This window comes from Pelodiscus sinensis, chromosome 4 (assembly GCF_052426305.1).
Source record: "Pelodiscus sinensis isolate ZL-2025 chromosome 4, ASM5242630v1, whole genome shotgun sequence".
Lineage (NCBI taxonomy): Eukaryota > Metazoa > Chordata > Testudines > Trionychidae > Pelodiscus > Pelodiscus sinensis.
Genome location: NC_143055.1, coordinates 93888798 through 93909709, shown reverse-complemented (window position 1 = coordinate 93909709; position 20912 = coordinate 93888798). Strand labels below are relative to the sequence as shown.

The following is a 20912-nucleotide window of genomic DNA, read 5'->3' as shown; positions in this document are numbered from 1 at the left end:
ACTCACATTTTCCTGATTAATATAAAACCTCATTATGTCATCATGACAATAGATTTATCACATGAACAGATGTTAAGTTACAAGCACTCACAGCTGATTATACTGATTATATATAACTCATTCAAATTTTGTATTGGTTTCCCTTTGAAATCACATGTCTCAGTGAAGCATTTGTGTTCCTATATAGTTGCCACCACTTTAATATACCTGTAATAGATACTATATAATGCATGCAATACTCATTCTAAACATATATAACTGTATTTTTCATAAATCTACTTCACATTCTGCATATCTCCAGTTATTTAATCTTATACATAAATCAAGATTATTTTACAGTGTTAGTTATCTTTCTCACTATGTATTATACAATCTATGATAGTTTAGGGGGTTCAGTTTGGAATTGGAAAGCAAATTCTTTGTTATAAAGTAAGTGAATCATTTAAAAAAAAAAAACACCATCATGGAAAAGCAGGGAACTTCCATCTGTACAGTATACATAAGTTCTGAAATACTGCAGCAACTTCTGAAAGTATGATGCATTCTGCAGAAGATTGATATGCCATTAAGTATCGTGATAAGCAATACAGAATAGTTATTAGATTAATTACGAAGTTTGCCTCAGATGTTCTGGCACAAATCCAGCTTCTGTCTCCATCCAGCTTCCCTTTCTTTACATTTGTCTGTAACTGTAGTATTGTTTTTTAGTCTAAATTTTCCTTTTTCCACACATTTTTGGACTGAATCTTTCCAATCCCCATCTCCACAGCTTTGGGATATTCCTTTCATTTTGCCTCTACTTAAGTCCTCCTGCTTTACCCTCTTCCTTCACTTTGTCTTGTAAAACTCCCTTCTCATGCCTCCCACCCCCAAAACATGCCTTACACCATGTCTGGACACCACATCACACGTTTATAGAAGAATGATCACATCACTCACCACCTTTCTCTTCCATTAGCTAGCAATTTATTCAGTTCAAATTACTCATTTAATTTTGAAGTGTGAATGGAGCCATTCCAAGGTTTGTAACTAACCTTGTCTCACAGTTTCTCTCTATTTATCCGTCTCTGTCCTTCCATACAATCCCACTACTGTGATTCTAAGAACCTTCTCCTTTGCAGTTCCTGACACCTGCAGGAGCCTTCCTGTATCTGTGTCTCAGGCATAGTGATTTAAGTCTTGTCTCACTCCAAATCTTGACTTTATCTTTTCGTCTGTGCTTATACCTCTTGATTTCTCTTCCCCTATGTTATTTCTGCAGTTTTTGTTATATGTTGCTAACTCTGTAAAGTATCATGGGTTGTAATTTGTATGAAAAATGTACAAAATGAAATTGCATTAGATACTGAATGTGGCATAAAGGCAGGCGGGTGGGTAATTGTGGTGTCTCATTTTTATGTTTTCTGGTTCAGCATAGGTCACTTTGTAGCAAGTGCAGGGTTCAGAAAATGTGCTGTTTTCAGTGCTTTAAAAAATCAGTACCCAGGCAGAAGAAAAATGTCCTTGAAATGATGATGTGCTGTGTAAAGATATTAAGTTACATAATTTTTAGACACCTAATCTTCACTTTACACTTAATTCTACTGTAGACAATATTAAGAAGCCTACTAATACATCTCTTTCTATGCTTCTTTCAATAATGTGTAGTGATACTGATGCTCTTTTCAGGATAGGGTGTGGGCCAATGTGGGGAAGAGTTTAAACTGCATTATTGCAATGGTGGACAGACTGCTTGAAAAAGACAACAGCAACAGTGGCATTAAGGAAAATGAAAACGATCCGTCATCTGCAGATCGCATAGTATCTCATACAAGTGGTAAGAAATGTATTTTTATGATTGACTGGGTAAATAATATGGAAAAGTCACAATAAAATGAGACAGAGTAAATAGGTTTTTTGATGAAAGTGCTGATACTCTGGTTTTGCACATGCCTGGCCTTGAATGACAGAAAGCTGTTTATCAAATTGCATCTCAGTTGTATACTCAAAAACTGCTTGCAGGGCTCAATTTTTTGTTACATAAAAACCTTCTTGAAAGAACAGTGTTTTCCTTTGAAGTCTCTGACATAATTTAATCTATTTTAGGTTTTCCTTGAAAATAACATTCAGAGAAAGACTCAAGCATATGTTAACCCTTAAGGAAATTGTAATATACTCTTTCCAAATGTCTCTTGCTCATAAATACTTTGCTGGTTCCAAAATCAAATTATTTTTTTAAAGATAAACTTGCTTCTCTTTTGTGAATGCAGTAGTTACTTCAGAGCTGGATATTAAGTAGAGGATGATTTAACAAAATGCTGTGGAGAAAATTCTCTCAGATCCACGTACTGATTCTGTGCTCCATTATTCTGCTCTTCCTACATGTCTGGATTTCTAGTTGTTTTCATTTGCAGAGAGAGTGAAATATTAAAGTCAAGATCTGCTGTATAAATCCAAGATGAAAATCTTGTTTTGTGTGTGTTGCAGTGAATGTAAACCTGCTTCTTTAGAGTGTATGGTATTCTGAGACCTAAGGAAAGGGTCTGACTGTTAGGTAAACAACTTTTTCTTTTCTTTTATGTAGCATGATTTGGGCTACATGTTTTCCTTTATCCTGTGATTCCTTCTTTGTATGTTTCCCACATATTCATATAAAATCAAGTCATTAAAAATATGTAAATGATTAGGAGTTTATAAGATTTACTTATTTAGTTAAAGCTGTTATTCCATCCAGTTGTGTACTGATGTTAGGAATTTAGCTTTAGTTCTAATTGTAATGCATCTGGAAGGCCAAATGTTTTACCAATACTAGAGATTTGGGTCAAACTGGCATCCCAAGTTTCTGTTTCAAATGTGTTACTATATTTTATGGTACAAGGATGGAACTTTTCTTACCTATTACATTTGCTTCTGTGAGTTTGTCTATAGCAGTGGAGAGTCTGCCTCAGCTGCATAAGGGGATTGGTTAATTTTTTTTGGTCTATTCTTTATTCTCCAGTAATAGTTTGTGAGAATAGAATATGGGCAGAGTGTATGGATTCAGAAGTGTTCTATTTAAAGAGTTGTCATGAAGTTCAAAATCTTAGAGCAGCAAGGAATAGTCTTAATTTTAAAATCTGTCTTCAGGAGGGGAAACTTAACAGGTCTTTTTCTCTGATAAAGACAGCAAAACTGAATATTTGTTCTTGTGGCAAATAGTTCCTTTTTCTTGCATGATGATTATTAACTCTTACTTGTTTTTTTCCCCAACATCATGAAGTAATAGTATTTTGAGGGCCTTAAGTGGGACTGGGAAGGATAGACCTAGAAACTGATAGACCTAGAAACTGAAATGTTTTGAAAGTCGCCTCCTACTGTACGACTTAACTTTTTAAAGTGTTTCCACAGTGTGTAAAACCTTCCAGTATAGAGGAACTGGTGTTGTTCACGTTATGTAATACATTCCAGAATACCTTCCTATTTTCAGTTCCTGATAATTTTCTGAAACTTTTGCCTTTTTGAGATCAAAATTTTCCATGCCAGATTTCGACCTAAAGGGGATGTTTTCCTCTGCATTCTAAGAGAATGAGATGGAAGATTAAAGATGTATGGTTAAGTACTCAGAAGTCAGGAAATGCCACAGTCAAACTGAACTTTAATTCTACTCCCTAGGGTATGTGTAGCCTTTGATTACATTACATGATGTCATACCATTTCTCAAGTAATTCAGTTAAGTACTGTGATAATTTACGGTTATAGATACATTTATATTTTTCAGTGCTGTATACTATTTTGCATATGCAAGACCGCGTCCATGAAAGTCTTTAATAAGAAAAAATCATAATGAATGTTATGTACATGTTATACCACAACTTAAGCATAAAAAACTGAGTAATTCTGCAAATGTACTGACATGCATAGGTCTCCAGTTCACCAGTTAGCTTTGTTAATTGATTGTTTCAGTCCAGAAATTAACCCTAAGAAAAGCCGTGCTGTTGGTTGAAAGGAAAATATATACAACACATGAAGTGATAACCAGATTATTAAAACCTTATAGCAGGGGCGGAATCTAAGGCCCAGGGGCTAGATGTGGCCCTTCACTTGCTTGGATCCATCCTCAGAGGCTCAGAGCTCCCCAACCCAGCACTGGGAAGCCTGTATTGGCACTCCACCCTCCACCCCAGCCATTAAGGAGTCAGTGGTATAGTCCCATATACCATACTCTAGGGTGGGGTGGTTTGCACAACTTCCTTCCCTCTTAGTAATTCCACTAGGAAAGTGCACCTTGAGTTGTAATCGGGGGTTCCATGGCAGCCCATGGCCCTTCTGCAGACGGACTCTGAGTGCTTCTCAATCAAGACTGCCTTCTAGCTTTCCAGGCCATGCCCCCTACACCACGGAGTAAGGATGTTAAAATGGTTAACTTTTTTAACTCGGGGTCTGCTGCCAGGCCCGCTGCCCAGTCCCATTGCAGCAGTGAAGTCCCACCACCTCCCTGCCAGCCCCTCTGTGGTGGAGGTTGCTCTGGCCCAGTGTGGCTGACGGCCAAGGGCTGATTAATTGTTAAGCATGCCAATAAGCCTCTTGCTTACCAATTAACCATTAACAACCCTAGTTTGGAGCTGTGCTGAAGAGAGGGAGATGCGAAGACCTTACACCACTGCTATTCTTCTCACGGCTTGTCCCAGCATCTTGAGTTATGACTGCATAAGACAGCACAAGCTAGGGTGGAATCTGGCTTGCACTCTCAAACACAGCAAAGCCCCTCAAGGTTTGTGTTCCCGTCAATACAATGCCACCTGCTGGCCTGTGGCAGCTGGCTGGGATCTTTGGGCTATAAAATTGAAGTGTAGATGCTCAGGCGAGTTGGGAGGTTCCCAGAGCCTCGGTTCCAGACATCTACCCTGTAACTTTATTACCTCCTCCCCCAGTGTGAGCCCTGTGAGACAAAGTCAGTTGACACAGGCCAAGGACAGGTATTTTATTGTAATATAGTCAGGTATGAAATAGTTATATTCTTGCCAAGTCTGCTGAAATCAGTAATAAATTCCAAAGTAGAGTATTTTTCACATAAATCATAGACCATGGTTCCCCCAAAAACCCTTATTGTAGTGAAGGGCTCATAGTGCAAAAGCAAAATATCCACAAATAAATTTATGAAAATAATGTTTGTGTTCAGTGATGTCAGGTTTTAAAATTCCGGGTTTTTTTTTTCTCAACCTCGTCAGGCTGCTAAACATATAGCCAACCAAAATAACACATTTTGAATAGTGTAAAACGTATGAAGTGAAAACAGAATGAAGGGCAAGAGTACTGACTGGAAATGCAATAACCAGATGTTCCTGAGCGAATGGGCTAACGTGTCATTTGGAACTAAAAAGCTTAGTTCTCCTTTCACTTTTACCCTGTGGCTGTGTCTAGACTGGCCAGTTTTTCCGGAAAATGAGCCGCTTTTCCGGAAAAACTTGCCAGCTGTCTACACTGGCTGCTTGAATTTCTGCAAAAGCACTGACTTCCTACTGTAAGAAATCAGTGCTTCTTGCGGAAATACTATTCTGCTCCCGTTCAGGCAAAAGTCCCTTTTGCGCAAAGCTTTTGCGCTAAAGGGCCAGTGTAGACAGCTCTGATTTGTTTTCTGCAAAAAAGCCCTGATGGCAAAAATGGCGATCGGGGCTTTTTTGCGGAAAAGCGCGTCTAGATTGGCACGGACGCTTTTCCGCAAAAAGTGCTTTTGTGGAAAAGCGTCCATGCCAATCTAGACGCTCTGTTCCGAAAATGCTTTTAATGGAAAACGTTTCCGTTAAAAGCATTTCCGGAAAATCATGCCAATCTAGACACAGCGTGCGTGTGTGTGTGTGTGTGTGTGTGTGTGTGTGTGTGTGTGTTTGGGACGGGAACTGAGTATAAATGAGATAATACATCTTGTTGTGGTGTACAGTTTATACTCAGAGTTGTGAGTGCACATGCATAATTTGATCCACATGTGCAGCTTTGGCTAAAATTAATGTGAGCTGTGTACGCATGGTTGTGTGGGATGGGAAGGCTCTTGAGACTGGTAATAGGATACAAAGTTGTTCATGTCTTCATTCAAATCAGGCCCAGTGTGGTATCTACCAATATTGTTTCTGATGGCTGTTAAGAGATCTGTGTGGAATGAACTAGTGATCTTAATTCAGTTCCTAGTGGACAGGTGTCTGAACCTGCAATCCACCATCACAACTCATAACCTTGTTGGTGTATTTAAGAGCCACTGAGGATTCAGTTATCATCAAGGCATATTGACAGGGCCTAGAAGGGATGCTTGTACTGCTGTTGCCCATGGTGTACCAACTCAGTGGCTAGACAGAAGTACTCTGGCTCCAGGCCTGGCAGTCTGATACATGTTCAAGAACTAATATTTGTTTTTAAAAAAACCCTAAAAATAAATGAGACTACAGGGTGTCCCCACTATGCCGCCCCAGTATACATCCGTTCCACACTAAAGTCGTTGACATCTGTAGGAACTGATGCATTGTAAGTCCTCCCATTCCCCACTATAAGTTGTGCGAAACACTCCCCCCAATTTGCTTAAATGGAAGTCGGCCACTGGAAGAAAATTCCCCGCTTGAAGTTGTTTAGCTATAAGTCCAAGTTTTTTGGAATGTATCTTGGACTTATAGTGAGGACGGCCTATATAATTAATATATATATATATATATATATATATATATATATATATAGCCTTCAATAGGTAAATTCTCTAGGTTCTAGATATGAAGGTCTATTCTAGTTTTAAAGAGAGGAAAGATAAATGATGATATAATCCTATTTGGGATTTATTTCCTAGCTCCACCTACTGGAGATTAAACATATTCAGTGTTAAGTGAATGAACAAAAGTTCAGTGTAAACAATCAATCAGGTGATGATGAGTACAAGTAATTTGGTTCAGTTTGAATAATTTTGTCTTATACCCGGCAGGGAAAAAAATCTGTTTATTTTAGAATAGCACTCTAGTATTGTCCAAAATTGAATGTGTTCTTCCTCCTAGATAATCGATCTCAATGTAGTGAGGCTAGAATTTTTAGGAAACTGCTTTTTGAAACATAATAGGATATTTATTGTAAGTAGTATAGCTACTTTGATGCGTCATTTTGCTGGAATTACATAGTATTTGTGGAATGTCTCACTTCACCATGAATTGAGACATTTTTTGATATTCAGTGTAAATGTTATTTTAAAAAATAAGAAAATTGTTATTTAATATACACTGTTAACTCTCAAAGGTCAAGTTATCTAACCAGGCATGCTCTATTTTCATTACTTTGTGGGTGGTGACACTACAAACACAGTTGCTGGCAGATGTCCAGAGACTGTTTATGTACTTTCTGCATAAAGTGTTTTTGGTACAATATTAGATCATTGAAAGAGTTTTCAGTGATTATCATGACATTGAGTATAGTGCTAGTGGTGGTGTCACTTTTTGTATGAGCTATAAAACCAATGTTTTAAATATTTCTAATAACTAAGGAGAAAAATATTTATTACATCCATGCTTTTAGATCTAAAGAGCACTTAAGCATAGTGATGCAAATATCAATGTAAGGGTATGTCTGCACTGCCACCCTAGTTCGAACTAGGGTGGCTAATGCAGTCATTCGAACTTGCAAATGAAGCCCGGGATTTAAATATCCCGGGCTTTATTTGCATGTTCCAGGGCACCGCCATTTTTAAATGCCCCGTAGTTCGAACTCCCTGCCCGCGGCTACACGCGGCACGGGCTAGGTAGTTCGAATTAATGCTCCTAATTCGAACGACTGTTACTCCTCCTGCAATGAGTCTGTACCCTGAGAAGTCAGCAGTGGACAAAACCTGATACTATGGAAGTAGAACTAATGCACTGAAGCATTAGTGGAATACTTTGGGAAAGAGAGGAAAGAAATTTCAGATTGTAAGTTTTTCAGGGGAGAAACATTCTACTACTCTATAAATAGCACAATAAGGACCCATTCTTGGTTCGTCATTAGGCATGATTAATATTAGGGATGTTAAATATCGAGTAATTGACTAATCAAATAGTCTATGCATTTTGCATCGACTATTCAATTAGTCAATAAGGCGCCTCCAATAGCCCTAGGGCTGTTGCTACACTTCAAAGGCGAAAGCGCCGCGTGGAGCCCAGGTTCAGCAGGGGACTCCCCCACTAACCCTGGGCTCCGTGTGGCACTGCTGCTTTAAAACTTGTCAAAGAAAACAATGGCTAGGTTCAAGACACGCTAGCTCTCCCCGGGTAGTTTCAATCTAATGAATTTGTTTGTAGAAACAAGATCAGAAAATAAGATACGTTTTAGACTATGCATGCATGCACACACTCTGCACGCTCTCTCTGTCTCTGTCTCTGTCTGTCTCTGTCTCTGACTGCCAGTCTTTTTGCCTGACCCTCAGCACTGAAGTACCTTAAGGTATGTCCCTGCTGCCCCTGAAAATGTGTCGCTCAGCTGAGTGCACTAAAAATAGCAACCTTCAGGCCTGCTCCCCACCCTTCAAAGTTTCAGAGCCTGAGCTCTAGCCCGTGCTTGAATGCCAACACTGCTATTTTTAGTGCACTAGCTCAAGCCCTGTTAATGCAAGTTTGTCTGCCCAGTCTGGCAGGCTCACTCCCAGCTTCAGTGTAGATATTAACAGTCTTCTACTTCTTGACATTGAATGGGTGTCTATTATATTTTAAAGGATTTTTTTAATGTGGGTAGGTATGACCTTGCTGCTTATCATACCAATCCTTAAAGCATCCTTCATATTAATATTGTGACACTAAATTCTGCTCTTGTCACACACAAAATGATTTCTCAGGCCTCAGTTTGTTGTATGTTCCAGTCTCACTTGTTATTCTATTTGCTTTCCTAGGCAAACCATTTTATTTCATAGAGTTTAAGGTCAGAAGGCACCAAATGATCTAGTTGTATGACTTCATGTGACTTTCCATTTCTCTGTTACCCCAGTTGACCAAACAAGCTATTGGATTAATCATATCTTCCTAGATCAGTGTTTCCCAATTGGTGCTCCGGGGAACCCTGGGGTTCCGTGAAGCAAAACTAGGGGTTCCGCGAGGAGCCAGCACTCCCCCGCCCCCTCTGAAAAGAGAGAGAGAGAGAGCGCCAGCTAGCCAGCAGAGGCATGGGCAGCGAGTTGTATGGGCTCGTGGTACCCATGCTCCACCAATATTTGGAGCTGGAGTGGGCCCCGGCCCCCCAGTGCGTCCTCCCACCCCGGCCCCAGAGCATCTCCCCCAGCCCTGTCCCTGGCCCGTCCCTGCAGTGCGCAACCTTCACTGAGCTCCCCCTTGCTGGCTGCTACTGCCCTGCGTGGTGTGCTCCAACCGGTGGGCGGGGAGACACCTGGGTGTGATGTAATGTCACGGCCCAGGATTTTAAAACTGCTGGGCGCTGTGTTGCACTGTGCGGCTGAGTTGCGGGTTCAGAGTCCGGGGACAGAGCGCAGACTTCAGCCTTGCAAAGTGAAAGGTAGAAGGAAGAGGAAGGGCTGGGAGAGGAAGGGGCTTGTGCGGAGGGAGGGGGAAGAGAGAGGAAGGCACCAAAGGGACAGGGTGGAGGAGAGACTGTACCAGGGGGCCAAGTGCAGACAACGAGGAAAAAGGCAAGAGGGGAGGTATCAGTGGGAGCAGGACAGGGTGATGCTGGGAGGGGAGAGGGTAAGGACATTGTGGACAAGAGGGGGAGGGGAAAGGTGCTAGGAGAAAGCTTGAAAGAAGAGGTGGGCATGAGGAAGGCTGGGATGGAGCAAGGCTTGTGTGAGGGCACAGAGGGGCATGAGAGGAATGGGGGCAGAGGATGGTGAGGGGGTGGGCACCAGGGAAAAAGAGGGCAAAGGACGTAGGGGCAGTGAGGGAAGGGGGAGGCACCAGGAGGGTGCAGGGGTAAGGGAAGGTGCAGGTGCCAGAGGATTCTGGGGTGAAGCAGAAGGGAAGACACCTTCAGGGGAGGGACCAGCACCAGAGGAGAGACGCAGGACAGGTTTGTACAGGGAGGTGTTAGAAGAGGGGATGAGGAGGGGTAGCTCACAATCCGAGTGGGGCTACTGGAGGAATGGGCACAAAGAGGAGAGAAGGGCTGGTGGAGGGGGGCAGGTAGCAGAAGGGCTGAGGGCAGTGAGAAGGGCAGGAGTCAGGACAGCAGAGGAGGGTGAGGAGTTGGGGGGCAGCAGGCACCAAGGAAGCTGATGGAACAAGGGGAGGAGACATGGCAGCAGAGAGAAAAGGTAAAGGTTTAAAAATATGTATTAATAACTTGGGTGCCGCAGTGGCACATCCAAACAAGCCACATGAACTCAGTACTTGTGAGCTGTGCTTTTACACAAGAGCATCTATGGCAGTGTGGCTGCTCTCTTGCCCAAGAAAGCGTCGATGGCCATTTTAGCCATAGGGCTTTCTTGCGCAAGAAATTCATGTTGCCTGTCGACACTGGCCTCTTGCGCAAGAACAGTTGCGCAAAAGGGCTTATTCCTAAGCCGGAGCATCATAGTTCTTGCGCAAGAATCCCTGATTTCATACATGAAAACGTCAGTGTACTTGCACAAGAACACGCGGCCAGTGTAGACAGGAAGCAGGTTTTTGCGCAAGAGCAGCCAGTGTAGACACAGCCAACGGGAGGGCAGGAGGGGGGCAGGGGCAGGGAATCAGCGCTTTCTCAGCATGTCTGCATGGTTTGGGGGAAGGTGCAGGGAAATTGAGCTCAGCTGGGTTGCAGAGTGGGGAGGTCCGGGGGGCTGGGCTGGGGTGGGGGTGGGGTGGGGGTGGGTGTGTGTGGAGCTCAGAACTCAGTTTGGGTGCAGGAGGAGGAACCGGGGCTAGATTCAAGGGGGGAGCGAGGGGCAGGGAAATGGTGCTTGGCTCAGCAGTTTTGCGGGGCTTGGGAGAGGTGCAGGGAAACGGGGCTCAGCTGTGCTATGGAGGAGGCATGCAGGGAACCAGTGCAGGGCTCAGCTGGGCTGAGGTGGATGGGGGAGGGCATACGGAATAGCTGGGCAGCTCAGCTGGGCTATGAGGGGCTGCAAGAAACTGGTGCTGCACTCCCTTGGATTGTGGAGGATGGTTTTGGGGGAGGTGCAGGGAACCAGCAGGGGTGGGCAGCTCAGTTGGGTTGCAGGGGATAGAGGTGCAAAGAAGCCTAGTGGGGGGGGGGGGGAAACCAGGAGCCCTGAAATGACCTCCCCTGGTCCAAAAATCCCTCATCTGGGATGAGGGCAGGTCCAGAGGGTGCCAGATCAGGGAGGTCCAACTCCTACCCAAGTCCCCTCCCTGGCCCTGGCCCCAGGACCCTGCCAGGCATCCTAGTGCCCAGCAGGACCATGTCCTTGACCCCAGCACCCTGCCCCAGCACCCTGCCACCTGAGCCAGCATCCTCCCACCCAGTAGCACCCTCTTCCCAGCCCCAGAACCCACTTTCATTCTGTCCCCTGCCCCCACCAGCACATTTGGGACCACATCAGTGAGGCTTGGGGATTTTTGGAGGGCTGTTGGATTTTTTTGCATCTCACTTGTGTGGCCCCAACTGACTTTTCTGTGGGTCAGTGACCCTTGACTCAAAACTGGTTCCTCACCCCTCTCATAAATAAAGACAATGCTAAAACCTTCTGAGTGTGACATAATATTTTATTTAAAAATGAAGCCAGGCCAACGAGCCCCCAATTGAGTCCAAACCCCCATCTCACTGCAGTATCATAACACTCCTGCACCACCTGACCCCAAATCTGAGCCTATCATACACTGTAACCCCCATCCTGAGCCTCTTACATCCCCACACTCCTGCATCCCCACATCCTCAGTCTTCTGCCACAACATTCCTCCACCATCCACACATCACAAATCTGTGTCCTGAGCCCATCATACTCACAACCTTCTTGCCCTGAGTCCCTCACATATCCAGCCCAAACTCCTGCACCCTCACATCCACAAGCCCATGGCTTGCTCAGCACCCCAACCTTCCACCTGAGCCCCCTCCCCAAGCCAACATCCCCTTCTCCTGCATCCAAATTCCCTCCCAGAGCTTGTAGTGCTCACCCCTTCCCACACCCATATCCCGCATTCCCACCCCACACCTCCTGTCTCAACCTAGTGAGAGTGTATAAGGGCTGGGGATAGCAAGTGATGGAGAGGAGGGGAATAGAGCTAATGAGGCCTCAAGGAAGGAAGGGGAAGTGGGGGGGTCTTGGGGAAGGAATGTGATTTTCATGCATTGGTGGGGATCCCCCCCCTTTTTTTTTTTTTTTTTGCTTGACAAACCTAGGGGTTCCTTGAAATTCTGAAAAGCTGAAAAGGGTTCCTCAGCCAAATAAAATTGGGAAACACTGTCCTAGAGTATAGATTGTAAGGCCAGAAGGGACAACTGAGACCATTTAGTCTGACCTCCTTCAGAACATGAGCCATAGATCTTCTCCCAAGTAATTCCTGTTTGAGCTAGGCAGGCACTCAGGTGCAATTTGAAGACTTCTGGAGATGGAGAATACACCACTACTTCCCTAACTAGTTTGTCCCAATGGTTAATTGCCGTCGCAGATTAAATCTGCATTTATTTCCTAATCTGAAGGGGTCTAGCTTCACCTTCTAATCGATTTTTTTTTTATTTTATTTTTTTAACCTTCTCCACTGGATTGTTGAGTTTGTTGGCACTTCGTATTTTTTCCCTGTCCAAGGTACTTATACACTGCAATCAAGTCACCTTTCAATCTTTTTAATGAACTAAACAGATTGCGCGCTTTAAGTCTTCCGCTGTAAAGCATTTTCTCTAGACCTTCAGTCATTTCTGTGAGTCTTCTCTGCACCTTCTCCAATTTCTCAACAGCCTTGTAAAAAAGTAAGTATCAGAACTGTACACAGCATGTCAGTCTCCAGTTCACCAATGTCCTATACAGAGGCATAATCACCTCCATACTCCGACAAATAATTCCCTTGTTTGTATGTCCAAGAATCACACTGGACTTTTTGCCACAAAACTGCACTGGGAGCTGATATTGAGTTCCTACTCCACTGTGACCTGTAAATCCTTTTCAGAGTAACTTCCTTCCAACATTCAGTAGATAGGATCTACATTCCTTTTCCTCATGTATAACTTCTCATCAGGCTTTATTAAAACACATTTTGTTTGAATGGGCCTTGTTTATCAAGAAATCCAGGTCACTGAATGACTTCCCTGGCCGCCTCATTATTTTCTTTCTCCTGCAACTTAACATTTCAAATGCTTCTTATATCCTTCACAGTTCCCTATTCAGAACATACATCTTGGTCAGACTTTCTGTGTATATCTCTAAACTAACTTCCCCATAGGGGGCGAGGAGTCCTGTGGCACCTTATAGACTAACTGAAGTGTTGGAGCATAAGCTTTCGTGGGCAAAGACCCACTTCGTCAGATGCATGTAGTGGAAATTTCCAGAGGTGGGAATAAATATGCAGGCCAGAATCAGGCTGGAGATGAGGAGGTGGATCCAATCAAGGAGGATGAGGCCCACTTCTAGTAGCTGATCTGGAGGTGTGAATTCCAAGAGAGGAGAAGCTGCTTTTGTAGTTAGCAAGCCATTCACAGTCTTTGTTTAATCCAGAGTTGATTGTGTCAAACGTGAAGATGAACTGTAGCTCAGCAGTTTCTCTTTGAAGTCTGGTCCTGAAGTTTTTTTGCTGCAGGATGGCTACCTTTAGATCTGCAATTGTGTGTTCAGGAAGATTGAAGTGTTCCCCTACAGGTTTTTGTATGTTGCCATTCCTAATATCTGATTTGTGTCTATTGATTCTTTTACGTAGGGAATGTCCAGTTTGGCCGATGTATATAGCAGTGGGGCATTGTTGGCATATGATGGCATATATGACATTAGTAGATGTGCAGGAGAATGAACCAGTGACAGTATGGCTGATCTGGTTATGTCCTGTGATGGTGTTGCTGATTCTGGCCTGCATATTTATACCTGCCTCTGGAAATTTCCACTACATCCATCTGACGAAGTGGGTCTTTGCCCACGAAAGCTTATGCTCCAACAATTCAGTTAGTCTATAAGGTTCCACAGGACTCCTCGCCGCTTTTGCAGATTCAGACTAACACGGCTACCCCTCTGATACTTTTCCCCATAGGACAACTCTATCTTCTCTTGCCTGAAGAACTTTTCCATTGTTAATTAGTCCTTCACTGACTTGACTTGGAATGTTACTTGATACATTAATTTGGAGATAATAAACTGTATGTATTTAAATGAAACATATTTTCATTAAGTCTGTGATCCTTAATAACCCCAGTCCATAGCAAATATGGTGACTTGCTATAAGTTAGTCTGTCACATGCTGTATATCTAATCTTGGTGTTTTCTACATATTTGGATTAATTTTTAAGATAATGAAAACTGGGCAGATTCCTGGAGAGGGTGATTCTTGGTGTGATGTATTAGATATACAGTATTAGGCATCCCTGTCTTATTTGAAGGCTGATCCAGTTTTATTAAAAGCTGCAAAGTCCAAATATTGGAGTAGTGATAGAGCCAATCTGAATAAATGATTCAAGTTTTCATCCATCACTACATACATTTGTTATATTCCTCTACAATTCACTCAAGCAGTCTGTTTTTAAAGGATTCCATTATTTGGAAATCCTTTTACTTTTAATATGCAGTTGAATAACACATCAAAATAGATTTCAGATATTGTGATACATAGCCATTTTCTTATGGACACCAACATCTATCCTTCATATAATTCCAGAAGTTATTTTATTATCATTAAATATCCAAAAGAAAGAAATAGAAGTTCAAAATAATAAAGAATTACTAATGCCCAGACTATACATTACTTTGTCAGTATTGCATGAAGCTGCTGCTTTTCCTTGCTTTCCAAGGATGATCTTCTGTCAGCTGTGGGGTGCACCCACTCTTACAACTAAATTGTATATTTTCAAGTCTTTATCATTTAGAATAGATTATAAAGTCTTCAGTGCAGAAATGAGGAGAAAATTTTCAGCGTGTGTAAATTGCCATTGAATGATTGAAGCAAAGGACTTGCAGAAACCTCCAGAGATCATCTAGTCCAGTCCCCTTTGCTCATGGAAGGACAAAGTATTTTCTAAATCATCCCTGACAGGTGTTTGTCTAACATGCTTTTGAAAATCTCCAATAATGGAGATTCCACAACCACCGTAGGCAATGTATTTCAGTGTTTACTCACCTTGCTAGTAAAGAATTTTCCCTGATGTCCAACCTAAACTTCCCTTGCTGCAATGTAAGCCCATTATTTCTGAGGATAGGAAAAGAATCAAAGAGACAACAATTTTTCTCCTTATTTGTAACAACTTTTTATGTACTTTTAAAAATGGTATCATGTCTTCTCTTTTTTTCCAGATTAAACAAACCCAGCTTTTTCTATTTTCCCTCTTGGTTCATGTTTTTTAGACATTTAATTGCATTTGTTGCTTCTCTCTGGAGTTTTTCCAATTTGTCCACCCACGTGTTTCCCAAAATTGGATTCAATACCCCAGTTGAGACTTAACCAGCATGGAGTACAGCAGAATGACTTTTGTCTTTTCTTGTACCATTCCTGCTAATACATGTCAGAATGAAGCTTGCTGGTTTTTTTTTTTCCCAATGGACTTGCATTGTTGATATAGCATATGATCCACTGTGATCCACAGATCCCTTCCTAGACAGTCATTTCCTGTATTATATGTGTGCCCCTGATTGTTCCTTCCTAAGTGGAATACAGTACTTTGCATTTGTCCTTGAATTTATCCAGTTTTCTTCAGATCATTTCTCCAATTTGTCCAAATGATTTTGATTTTTAATCCTATCCTCCAAAGCACTTGCAAATCCTCCCAGCTTGGTATCATCCTTAAGCTTTTGTAAGTATACTCTCTGTCATTAGCCAATTCATTGATGAGATATTGAACAGACCCAGAACTTATTGCTGCAGGACCCCTATGATCTTCCAGTTTGACTGTGAATCACTGATAATTACTCTCTGGTAATGATTCTCCAACCAATTGTGCATCCACCTTATGCAGCAGTTCCATCTCCATTTCATTTCCCATTGTTTATGAGAAGGTCATGCAAGGTAGTATCAAAAGCTTTAAGTACAATATCTGGCACTTTCCTTCTACCCATAATGTTTACCACCTCATCAAAGAAAGCTATTGGGTTGGTTTGATAGGTTACATTCATCAAGAATTTAAGAACAAATCCTCTCAGCTTATTATCTTCTAGACATTTGCAGACTGATTGCTTACTTATTTGTTCCATTATCTTTTCAGGTATTAAAGTTATGCAAAATTGTCTGTAATTCACCAGATTATCCTTATTTCCCTTTTGATAGCTTGACACTGTATTTTCCCTTGACCAGTCATAGTTCCATGAACTTCATGTATGCTGTAACAATTTACACATCAGGCACCATCCCATGCCTTCCTGTTTGTTTTGTACAGAGCTATGAATGACTATAGTGCTATGGAAATAACAACATAAGTAAATATGGCAGTTGGACTCAAATACCACTGTATAAGTCTAATCTAGTTCCTGAGTGTGTAGGTTAGACACTAGGGAGATATACAAAGGGAAGGAAGAGAGACGAATCTTTTCCCCAGTCTAACCATTTCATAGGGCCTGCTCTAGTATAATGGCTAGACTGGGCAGGGAAGGACTGGATGATCTACATAGCCACTACCAATTTCTTTGTCCCCTGAGAAGAAGCTTTGAACTGCAGGTTTTTCCACAGTATAACCAGTACTCATGTTCTATATTGTTCCAGGTGACTGGTATGAGCAGCTTTATCCCCTCATAATTACACTCAAGGACTGCATGGGAGAGGTGGTGACAAGGGCAAAGCAATCAATGACATTTGTTCTACTTCAAGAACTTGCGTGTGGATTGCCACAGTGTTTGATGCTGACTCTCAGAAGAGATATTGTCTTTAGTCAAGCAGTAGGTGCTTCTTGAGTCACTGTTTTTCTGTGTATTTACATTATTGTAATTAATCCTGGCATCCATGCAGGTATTCATCATTTCTTTTAATGCAACACAACTTCTTAATTTGTTTTAATTCATTCACTTCAATTTTCTTTGCTATGTTGAAAAATTAAATGATTTAGGTTGGGATTGAATCTTAGGCTGGGTTTTCAAAGAGCCTAATGGATTTAAATGAACAAATGTTACTTAATTTAAATCGGAGTTGGGTGCTTAATTACCATAGGTTCCTTTGAAAACCCCAACCTTAAATGTTAACAGACTTAAGGGTATCTTTCTGATCTCAGTTACAGCAGTGTAAATCAGAAGTAACCCACCTAAGTCAATGAAGTTTCATGGGGGTAAAACTAGTTTAAGGTCACAGTGAGATCCATATATTTTCTGTGTCTGTTACGCTACAGAATCCATAATATAGAATTTATATCAAATATTTTCACCAAACAATTTCTATCTTGTTCCTCAAACTCCAAAGTATAACTTGTATCCTAAAAAAAAAAAAAGTTCTAAAACTGTTAGATTACACTTATTAATCTGTTTTTCACACAAACTTTTTCATCTTTCTTTTTTTTTTTAGCTTGCTGGATTGGTTTGTGGGTTTATAATCAAATTGCACATAAGTATACATGATCAAGGCTTCCTACAACAGCTTCATTCTGTTGGGTTAATTGTTCAATATGAAGGACTTCTCAGCACATATAGTAAGTATTCCCTTGGGATAACATTGCTTATTGGTTTTGTTTTTTTTAACAAATCAAGCAATTCACCCAGAAGTTTATTTTAATTCAAATTCATTGACTTATTGAATCAACAAATATAATCCTAATAAGAGACATCAGACTTCCATACACTAGCACCATTAAAACCATTGATAAAATACTATATTGTCAGATAAGCATAATAAATTATAGTAATCTGTTTTTAATTTCTTTTGAAAACATACATTTTGTTTCCACAATACAGTTATTGTGACTTTTGTATTGTAAAAATACACTAAACTATAGTACATATGTTTAGCCTGACCCAAATAATTGGTTTATACGACTAAGGATGTTAGAGTGTAAACTAACTGTTTAACCAATAGGTGGATGCTTATCAGTTAACGTTCTCAGTTACACTCAGCTTTATACTGCAGAGCCCAGAGCATGTGTAACTGCTGAGATTTCCAGCAGTTACGTGGTTACCCTATTACATGGTTTTTAACATCCCTATATACAACTAAACTATATACCCATTTATCTTAGCTATTAAATCTACAGTGTGCAGCCAGACCGTATTTCTGGAAATTACATGGTGGTCTTGAGGAAGACAATGCTAAACTATTTTAATTCCCTACTGCTTCATAGATGCTGAGACACAGTACGCTCCAGCTTGCTAGTTCACTTTAGAACACAGTTTTGCTTAACACACAGCATTTAGATTTTTCATAGGGAAAGTGTACAAGTGTATTTAACAAAGGACAACAGATTCCGGCGATAGCAAACAGAAATATTGGAGGCAAAGGATGACTTGTGAAATAAAATCGTTATGTGCTTAACTAACACATTTTTTTTCTCCTGTATAAAGACTTTCTCTCACTGGGTGTTCTTCCCTGTGATTTCAGCCTAACCTGACTGAGAACCTATTTTTATGAAGCAAACCCACCGCCTATCCTCCTCAAATCCTTTCAGGTATAGACACTAGCTACGTAATCACATCTGCATCTGTTAACATTTTTTGTAATTTTTTTCTGTACAGGTGAGGAAATTGGGATGCTAGAAGATATGTCTGTGGGCATTTCAGATTTACAGAAAGTAATGTTTAAAATCACTGAAGCCAAATCTGATGACTACTTGCCTCTAATAACTGGAAGGCGGTAAGTGTTCTCTATTTGCTGAAGCACAAGCCCAGAGGTGTAACTTTTGCTGGTTAAAATCAGGTGGAAACCCAATTAAAGCGTTTCTTTCTGCTGTGTTCCCTAATCTGGGAAAGGCTATAAATGTGACTTATCTGAACTGAGTAGAGGGCCTGTAATAGTAGTAATGTCCTGGGTACCCTGTAAAAGTGCAGTAATGCTTTGGACTTCATGCTGCGTTCATGGAAGCATGGAGCACGGGCTGACACGGAGCCCCGGCAGCCCCAGGACAGTGGAGCACCAGTGGCCTGGTGCAATGGAGCCCAAGAGGCACCCCACTCCAGGAGCAGAGATCTGGAGGCCCCTGAAGTGCAGAACCTCAGCAGCCCCGGGGCAGCTGAGCCCCGGCAGCCCCAGGACAAGAGGGAAGCCGGTCCAGATAGCAGCAGAGGTGGGTGGGGATTTGGGTCTGCTGATGGATCCCGGAGTTCATTAGCAGAGTGGCTGGAGTCGATTTCTGTGGTCTGGAAAGATCTCTCCTTCAGGATAAGGATGTTAAATAACGGTTAATTGACTAGTCTATGGAATTTCCATCAACTAGTCAATAGGCACTTCCACATTCCTCCTCTGAAATGTACAAGAGCCCCTGCTGGGATTGCGGAACTCCGCATGCAGCCCTGGGCCAGCGGGAAGTCCCACTGATTCCAGGCTGCGTGTGGGAGTGCCAGCTTTGAAATGTACAAGAGTCCCCCACTGATCCTGGGCTCCATGCTGCGCTTTCGCTTTGAAATGCCACATGGAGCCGGGGTCAGCTGAGGACTCCCCTGCTGATCCCAGGCTGTGCACAGCATTTCAGCAGAACCCAGGATCAGCTGGGGACTCCCTGGGCTCAGCTGTGCAGCGCTGCCCCTTTGAACACCGTTTCCGCATTTCAAAGGGGCAGCACTACACAGCTGAGCCAGGGAACAGCTGTGTGCACTGCCACTTTGAAGTACCTCTGATAGAGGCAGCAGGAGGAAGGGAATCGACTAGCCCTTAACATCCCTAGTTCAGGACAGGTCAGGTCCCAAAGGTTCTAGATCAGGGAAGTGCAACCTGTATATATTAATTCTCAGTTTCCTTGTGAGTAGTGTACTGGGGTGCTATCCATTTTTCTATACAGGAAAACTGAAGCACAGAGAAATCAGGGCCAAAATTTTCATTAGTGCCTCTAAATGTGGTTGTCTCAAATGCAGGGGCTCAGTTTGGAGACACTGGAGGGCCTTGTCCTCAGAGGTTCTGAACCAGGGGGAGGCAAAAAGGCCTCCACAGGCCAGATCCAGCTCGCCAAGCAGGTGGATCTGGCCCATGGGGGCTCTGCTGCTCTCCCACCCCCAAACCAGTTAGGGTCTAGTTTGATTGGTCTGGGGGTGGGGAAGTGTGAAAAGCCTCTTCTAGGGCATGGGTGCCTAGTTGGAAGGGGGGAAGCAAAGGGGCTCCCCCACCCCCAGACCAATCATGGTCTGGGGGTGGAGTAGCCCCGCCTCTCCTGTTTAGGCCCCACCCTTCTGGGGTGGCCTGGAGCTACTTCAAAAATTTTGGAAGTGGCCTCCAGGCAAAAATTATTTCCCATCCCTGTTTTGAACATTCAATTTCCATTCTTGTCTGTGGAGATGTGGAAATGCATCTCTGAAGACCTGATCTGATGTATCTAACTAGGGAACCCAATATTAAAATAAACCAACATTTAGAAAAAAATTAACCTTGTGATTTGCTTAAGGTCATATAGGATACTTGTGGCAGAGTTGGACATTAAAACAGCTGTTTTAAATCCTTAACTGTGCTTTAAATACTAGTTCACTCTGCTTCTGAAAGAAGCAGTACTAGATTGTAGAACAAATGGAATACTGTAATAGTGTTTGTGACATACAGTGATTGAAAAGTAGTTTGCAATTGATTAACTATTTTTTCTTCTTTATTATTATCCAAATCTAAAGCTTCAAATGTTTTTCATTGCACAGAACTTATTTCCTTAATAGTGCTATAATTCTTAAGATGACAGTAAACTAAATTCAGCTAAGAGCAGCGACTTTTTAGAAAAGATGTAATTCCACTGCTGGGGAAGGAGGCAGTATTCACCACTATTTTTCTTTATTATTTCTGACA

General features: G+C 42.1%; 1 protein-coding gene across 5 annotated transcripts in view; it reads left to right on the top strand.

The window, feature by feature from the left end:
- INPP4B (inositol polyphosphate-4-phosphatase type II B) overlaps positions 1-20912 on the top strand; it is a 476735-nt gene that overhangs the window by 395072 nt on the left and 60751 nt on the right. For all 5 annotated transcript variants that reach the window (XM_075929898.2, XM_089777992.1, XM_089777993.1 and 2 more), the window contains 4 exons: positions 1669-1816; positions 16722-16894; positions 17511-17634; positions 18671-18788. In XM_075929898.2, the coding sequence (XP_075786013.2) occupies positions 1669-1816; positions 16722-16894; positions 17511-17634; positions 18671-18788 (563 nt within the window). The remainder of the gene's footprint in view (positions 1-1668; positions 1817-16721; positions 16895-17510; positions 17635-18670; positions 18789-20912) is intronic.